At 39.3% G+C, this 7,983-nt stretch overlaps 1 protein-coding gene across 3 annotated transcripts in view; it reads right to left on the bottom strand.

The window, feature by feature from the left end:
- Nucleotides 1-1,779: 1,779 nt before the first annotated feature.
- The window catches only part of TRAPPC11 (trafficking protein particle complex subunit 11), a 29,209-nt gene continuing 23,005 nt past the window's right edge, over nt 1,780-7,983 (bottom strand). For 2 of the 3 annotated variants that reach the window (XM_040601811.1, XM_040601894.1), the window contains 5 exons: nt 6,611-6,719; nt 5,764-5,855; nt 4,751-4,884; nt 4,202-4,369; nt 1,780-2,747 (listed from right to left, as the gene is read on the bottom strand). In XM_040601811.1, the coding sequence (XP_040457745.1) occupies nt 2,703-2,747; nt 4,202-4,369; nt 4,751-4,884; nt 5,764-5,855; nt 6,611-6,719 (548 nt within the window). In that variant the 3' untranslated portion in view covers nt 1,780-2,702. Of the gene's footprint in view, nt 2,748-4,201; nt 4,370-4,750; nt 4,885-5,763; nt 5,856-6,610; nt 6,720-7,983 lie in introns of those variants that run through there. The other variant, XM_040601979.1, reaches the window with a different exon arrangement.

The following is a 7,983-nucleotide window of genomic DNA, read 5'->3' as shown; positions in this document are numbered from 1 at the left end:
AGCAGCAGAGTAGGTTTACGGAATGAGGTGCTTTTGAGAGTTTGGGTTTTTTTTTTTTCCTTCTTCCAGCTCTGCACACAGCAACCTCAAACCTGAGAGTCCTAGTAGAAGTATCCTCAGAAGCAGACTTCCAGTCTCCCAAGTGAAGGCAAGAGAAAGCATGAAGAGGAACACCTTGTTTATTAGGATACGCAAAAAGGAAGCTGGCAGAACCTCCAGAACCCCTGTGTAAATCAACAGTCCAATAAGACATCATGCAAAACGCTAAAAATTGATCAGGAATTAAAATCTTTAAATTATTCATGTTTCCTGAGCTTCTTAGAACTAGAGTTCAGTGGTCAGAAGCAATGAAGGAGGGATGGAGCGCCTTCCTTTGCTCCAGACTTCACCGTAGGCCAGGAGATTGGAGGTGATGGGACATGTTTTTCTCCTCTTCATGCACTCAGTAGTGTAAAAGGGGAGGAAACAATCTTCCTAGGGCTAAGTCTCCAGCTCAGCAGCAGTCTGGACATGTTGATCTTGCAGGTTTTTTTTCCCTGAAAGCTATTTTTAAGCTAGTCTAAAAGTAGCTTCTCTTTTCTTTGATGCTTAATTAGTTCCAATTAAAATAGACTACAGTTTAAGTAGTGTATGTTGAAGTTTGAATGGTGCTCATCAAAATACAGTAAACTATAAAAAAGCTGCACTTAACACTGAAATATACATGCCCTTTTTATCTCCTCAAGACTTCCAAAAGGATTTGGGTTATGAATCACAAACATTCCGCTCAGCATCAGAGTCTCATGAGTCAGGAAGATAGTCATCATTAATCACTCCTCAAGTATTTTTAACGAGGTGGCTCCTGCTTGCTGCATGTTTTCATTCACATCAGCCATTTACATAGCAAAAGAGGTGTGCCTAGTGCTCGACAGACAACAAGGACAAAACCCTTGGCTTTGTAGTGCTTACAGCTACAGTAAGATCACACAAAACAAGAAAAGATTCTCTTTGCAAATTAAAAAATAAGTATACGTTACAACTATGGCAAAGTATCAAGGAATTTTTCTCCATGGTGGGAGAAGCTTGTGTTTGTTTTTATACAGTTCCTACTTTTACTACTCACCGTTTAAAGTAGAAAGCTACTTACATTACACACTTAGACTTTAATGTCATTGTCAGCATGAACAGATTTTATGCCATCCCCTTTCTCAAAAGGGATGCAAATCACCGTTCCGTTGTTATACTGTTTTGGGGGCAGGGCAAAGAAGGCACCCCAGTTCTCACCGAACACTTAACACCACTTGCATCAACATGCCTTTTAAGAAGCCGTAGCAGAGATGCCAGAGTTGCTGTAATCTCAGTGGCTACTTAAAAAAAAAATACACCTGGAAATGAAATACATTTTCCACTCTTAAAGAAAAGATGATACCTATTCCATAACTGCCACTCAGTTCATCCTATTTAAGCAAAGAATAAGGAATGTTTCATTTATTCTTCCCAGCATGGTTTGTCAGTCATCTTTTCCTCCTCCTCTATACACTGAAAAACACTCAGAATACAACTACATCTGCTCTCCATATGTGTATATGCTCATGCATATTTTTTCAGGACTGCCAATTAGCCTACAGTCGTTTCACTGGCAAGGAATGTTTTACATGCTTCTCTAACACTTTTCTCCAAGTATTACAGCTGTTATTTTGGACTTCAGCACCCCAAACGAATATATCAGCCCACAAAACAGACCAGAGTTATAAAACAACAGCTGTGAAAACAATGCAATTAAGGACACAGTTTCAGGAGTACTCTGTCACAAGCTGTTTATTAGAACTTGACTTTGACAATAAATAAGGTATTTTCCAAGCAATCAAAATGTAATTATTTAGAAAATTAAACTGAAGTTTTCACAATGGTTTTTTTTTAATATATATATACACGATTTACTGTATTTTAAACACCAGTTCATCCAGAGCTGTACAACAGTAGGATGTCCATTTTTTAGATTCACATAGCAGGAGACTACCAAGACATCTCTTTCATCTGGAAGCTGTGTGTGTAAAAATAATCCAACACCGTATCAGCTTCAGGTTGGATACTCCAACTGTTATGAATTAATCTCTCTGTTCATTAGACTAGCTGCTGAATTCAAATTTGGATATATGGCTTACCCAGGAGAAAGAGTGCTTTTTAGATTTATGGTTTTAAGGAACCAGTAAGCCGTGCAACTCCAACAGTACGACGTAACCTTTTGCAGCTTACTGTGCTACTGCACACCCTGTTCTGCCCTCAACACAAGTGGCACAGGAGAAACTTCTGTAAAGGATGATAATTTTCAATGTTATAAATATCTAATAGTAAAGAGAAACTTTGCACTTCAACTTACTGCTAATTACGAAAACATTTTTTTCAGTTTCAGTCAAATGAATTAGCATTTCTTCACTTAAATACTCAACACATTTAATATGCCTTAATACTTTCAAGAGTTTGACATTCAAAGTTAACTTCGAAAGAATGTTCCTGTTACATAAAGCACTGAGTTTTCCCCATATGTTTATTCCTTAAAGTCAGTCTATGAAAGACTGATTTTTTTTAAACATTTCTGCTAAGAGTTGCAATTTAAAAATGAAATTTAATTCTTATAGTTTCAAAGCCATGTTTCAAAGTGAGCTTTACATATCCTGTGCAACATCCCATTTCCTTTCAGTGCAGAGGTACAGGTCTCAAAGTTACGCAGCTGCAATCGAGTTATCATCTGCTCGACGACCCTGAGGCTTTAAGAAAACAGAGACAGAGAATTAAAAGCAAAAGCACAAAAAACCTGCCACAGACCCAGGAAAGACTAAGGCCATTACGAAGCTCATTCTGCAGTAGGTGGCGTTGATCAATGCAGCTCTAGTACCCAAGCGCAGCATTAAGCCCACCCTTAACTCCTAACGGCTTCCAACAGTAGCACGGAGAACATCCAGCTGGAATTTCAGTTTGGCCCAGCGAGTACTTGGCAGAAGCCTCAGCTCCTGAGCTGCCCCGTTAAATGTCACCTCCATACACAGGTGGACAGCTTAGCACAAGGCCTGGCTGAGCGGAGTTCCGAGTATCACTGCAGTATAAAAAGCTGATCATTATCAATGTGTAAATAAGCAGCGGGACTGACAGTTTCTTGGAGGAATTTTAAGTAGAATCACCAGAGATGGGAGAGAGCAAAAATAAAATATTCTTTTAAAGAAGAAAAGGCATCCTTAGAATAAGTTTTTTTTGAAGTGCCGACAGCTCCAAAAGCAGAAGGCAAGGCATTCTGAAGCCTGAGAGATTCCACAGGAGCATCGAGAACACTGTGCTTTTCAGGAAAAAAGCCTTTTGTATTGACTTTGGAGGACATCTTGACAACCAATCTAGAAGAGCCACTGATTGACAGCATATGCAAAAAGTTAGTTCTGCCTATCTCTTTTGGCTAAAACATAACTGAAAGAATGCCAGGCCTGTTTCCTGGAAACAGGATTACAGATGTCTGAACAAGTCCACCTCAGGTCATATAAACAAACTCTTCAGGCTCCTTGATCGCTAAGAGTCTGACTAACGAGCGAATACAACATTCTGGAGACAGCAGCAGTGGAATGAGAAAGCATTGTTTTGGGCAACTGGATTTAAATGGTTCTTAAGAAGTCAAGAGAAGCCTGTGATCCATTTTTCATGACATGATCGAATTGTCTTCAGAGTCATACCACTTAAGAAAAAAAAAAACCCTAGACTGAGTGATTCACTGAGAGGATGTGTTTTTAGAAGTTATTTAAAGAGGCGTGGGATGCTACAGTGTTTCTGAACCCAGTCATATGGACTGCTCAAACACTTTTTTTTTCCCCCCAAAGTGCTACAAATTATGGTATTGAAGTATTTCATTATGTTTAGCTCACTCCATTGTACTCAAAACGGAGACAACTTTAAAACTAATTTTAGAGTAAGGCACAGAACAGGAGACAGGCTAAGCCCGTTCAGCTAGTTTATTTAATTGCAACCAAATACCTGTTGCACTAACAGATTTCCTAAGGATTTTAGTTGACGACACCAACGCACAACCCAAGACTTTTCAAAGCAAGTAACTGTTCCAAGCCAGCCATTTTAATCTGCTTAGAAACACTCAGCTTTGAGCAGAGCTAGGGTGGTAGCCCCCGAAAACCGAGCAGCCCCACAGGAAGCCTTTGTAGACACAAGGCACTTTTCACAGTCTTACCTTTACGAAAATGTGCGTTGGTATGAATCGTCTGAGCAACTGATTAGTGAAGTTTGGGAATCGCAGCAAGTTGACGTGAAGAGATGGTAACTGCTGGTATCCAGCCATCAGAGGATAGAAGTTATATAACATTTCCTGCTGTGTGCCAGGAAGGATTCTTAATCGGATCTTAAAAAAAAAGAGAAGACCACAAACATAGGTAAGTTCTGTGACCAAAAGTAGTCCTCTGTTTATTTCTATTTATATACTATTTACTTTCTGGAGTTGGAAAGAGTGCAACTATTTGCCTATTCCAGTTAAACCGTCACTTCTACGCTGGAACACCATGCTACCCATAAGCAACACGACAAACGGCTCCTGGTCAGGCTTCCACTTAGCCCTTCTTTAAATGCAGGCTGTATCCACGTGTTCCTCCAGACAGAGCTGACCATAATTTAAACATCTAAACCCCAATGAGTTTTTCCTCTCTCCACATCGGTGTAAGTCTAATCAACATATCCTTCACTACCAGATAAGCCCACAGGATCAGTAGAGGCGACAACTTTGTACCTGTTTGAGGCCAGAGAACATGAAGGCATCACTGGGTTCCACTGACACCTCCACATCCTGGACTAAGTTGGTCTTATTTTGCAGGTGATATCTGACAGGCAGAGACTCTCGGACTCGACCAAACGATGGCAGATCTTTGGAAAGAAAGTAATCTCAAATACAAAATACATTTTAAAGTTCCATACATAAAAAATACCTGCAAAGAGCAGTGAAAAGTTTGAAGAAAAAAAAGATACAATAACAAGGCATCTAAAGCATTTCTGACAAGAATTTTCAGAAAAAGATTAAAGAACAGAACACAACTTCACGACAACTTTTCAATAATGCATCTTGAGCATCTAGTTACAAAACCTCCAACTGCCAACACTGTCCAGGAATGCTAACTAGGAAGTCACTTCGGTGCTGCCTGATATTTGCAGCTTACCAAAACCTTATCAGATACTGTCAGGAAGCTCCTTCAAAATAATTTAAGAAAGGATGGTGGAAGAATCTCAGTACAAATGAAACCGTCCCAAGGAAAGCATAGGAATTCTGTGTGTTTGGTGAGCATTCTGGTTCTGCTCTTGGGCAGGTGAAATGCTAGAAGAGAAACAGTTCACCTGCCTGCAAGCTGCTCCAACCTTTCAGGCTTACTTTCCTGGGATGGAGCCAGGGTGTGGGTGGATGGAGTAATTCTTGCCTTAGATCTCTAGAGAAACCTACTGGGAAGGTATCATCAGCATCATCAACTCTGGCATCTGTGCTGTCACGCAACACAGGTCAATCCATTGACAGCTTTTAAGAACATACTTGTGTAACCACCTTCCAGCTCCTCCCTTAAATTGAATGGGGGGGGGGAAAGAGGGGCAAGGCTTGAGGCAGTCTAAGCAACGATACAGTTTCTTTCACTAGCTCCATAACATCCAGCAACAGTTTTCTGTCTTCTGCTACCATAAATGCAAGCTCTAGACACTGAAATTTTGGCAGTCCTAAAAATTCCAACTGGGACGTGTATGGTGCCAAACTAATATTACCTGCATTAACATGGAGGGGAATGCTCTCTACAATCACATGTGGTAGAGTGATGACTGTACTAACAACAGGTACACTTTCCACAGGTGAACTTCTGCAGGAAAATGTCAAAACACAGACCGCATTGGAAGTTATACAAGATAAAGTATCAAGTACATACACCAAAAGAACATCACTTACATGTGACTAAACTAAAGTTACAGTAATTTCAGTGGTGGAAAGAAAAAGCCCAGATACTGATATTTGATTGTTTGCAGTGAGTAAAACAAGTGCCACAGCATGGAGAGAAGACAAAGAGGCAAGTAAGGAAACTAAACCGCTCTAAAAATAAATAAAAGCCAACTAAGAAGATTGATAAACCTCAAAATTTGTCTTTGAAAAAACTGAGTGACAACATAAATCCACAATCTAGGGTGGGAAAACAGTTTTCCCATTTAAAAAGTGTGTTTGTTTCTACTGCTGCAAAGCTATTCTTCTGACTTGGCTTCTCAAGGGCACTATTTCATAGGAGAAAACAGGGAGCAGAAGGGGACAAAGCAGCTTTGTAATTGACCTAATACCTTACAAAAAAAGCAAGCTTTGTGGAATGTCAAAACCATAACCACATAGCATTTATCTCAAGTGAAGTACATATTTAATCAAGTCTAATAAGCTAAACAGTAATTAGTAAGGTCCAAAGTCTAGATAACGCTTGCTACAGGAAGATCTAAAATCAAAAAAAAGAAAAAACCCAATGACCACTAAACACCCAAAACAATAACCGTCCCAAATAAACCCAAACAAGTCACTGGGATCCCTAAAAGCTAACCAACTTATTTGCTCTCCCCATCCAGGCCAAAAGATACTCACCTCTTCCAAGAAATTATATAACATCCAGTTGCCACTCCACTAGCATTAGTAACTGGAGGACATCGAAGGCAAAAGCACTCACTGGCACTCTCACCTGTCTGTAAAACAACTATCAGCAAGATTTTGTTTAAAAATCAAAGCATAATCATTACTGCAGAAGCCACCAAATCTAAAAATCCAATGACACAAACAAGTATACAGCCAGAAAGGTCTTTGAAGTGCTTTGCAAAGCATACCTACATAATACGTACATTCAATAAAGATTGTGAAGTATCCCAGTACACAAAAAGGTGGTGTATACAAATGTTTACTTTCTGAACAGCACTATGCAGTCTTTCATATACACACAGAACAAGTCATTGCAAATGTAGAGTTTGTGCACACACACACAAAAAAGCAAAAATAATGCCAATTCAAATTCTGTACTTCTCCCACAGCAGATTTCAAGACATCAGCATAAGACTTCTCTCGTTTTAAAATGAAAACGAACATGGACATTTCTCCTCTCCCATCCAAACGAGTGAGAGGAAACAAGAAGAATCTACTAGCTTTGAGTTTTCACTCTTCTTAATTTTTTCTTTCTCTCTCTCCACTTGAATGAACTAAAGAAAAAAGTACCTTTTCACTTGGAGTGATTAAAAAAAATAATAGATGTTCTGGTCATTCAAAATTAATCATTAATATTTAGGTCTTACAATGAAAAAAAATAAATCGTCAACAAAAAAGTGGACAGCTGAATAGCTGGTATCTGAAGGGGTTCAAACCTCCTGGCAGTTTGCTCTTCAGAAGCAACAACCAGAAGCCATGAAGCACAAGGTGCCAGAGCTGAAGATGAAATACCATAGTTTGAAGACTAAAGGACCTGGGAAAATTGCTTTTTGCCAGGTAATCCTTGAATCTACGGAAGAAGTAGAGTCTTGCAAGTCCTTGATTACACTGGCAGACAGCTGCTCCACGATCAGGCAGCCACCCAGACTGCTGCATTGTATTCCAAGTTTTGACAGAATACACACATTTTCACATCTCTGACTCAGCAAATGCAAAGACAACATTTTGCTGTAAGACTTTGGATCAGCTCTACTGCTAAGTACGCCATTTATTTGACTTTAAAGTTAACATGCTGCACTCTTCAAAATTGAGACCTGCAGGATTTTTAAATTTTATTTAACATTTAAGTTAAACTGTTAGGATTAAAAATATATATATATATGTTCAGTTCTAACTGTTCTTTATAGCCCAACCTGCTTAGCTTCGCATTTTTCAATTTCACAACTACAATCACATACATGGACCACTTCAGCCTTTGGATGCTGCCTGTATCAGGTGGTAAAGTGTTTGCATTCCAGAAAGTAAATGCACCTCAAACACTGGAA

The sequence above is a fragment of the Falco naumanni genome, chromosome 1 (assembly GCF_017639655.2).
Source record: "Falco naumanni isolate bFalNau1 chromosome 1, bFalNau1.pat, whole genome shotgun sequence".
NCBI classification, from domain to species: Eukaryota; Metazoa; Chordata; class Aves; order Falconiformes; family Falconidae; genus Falco; species Falco naumanni.
The sequence above is the reverse complement of the archived record's forward strand: the minus strand, read 5'-3'. Positions and strand labels throughout refer to the sequence as shown.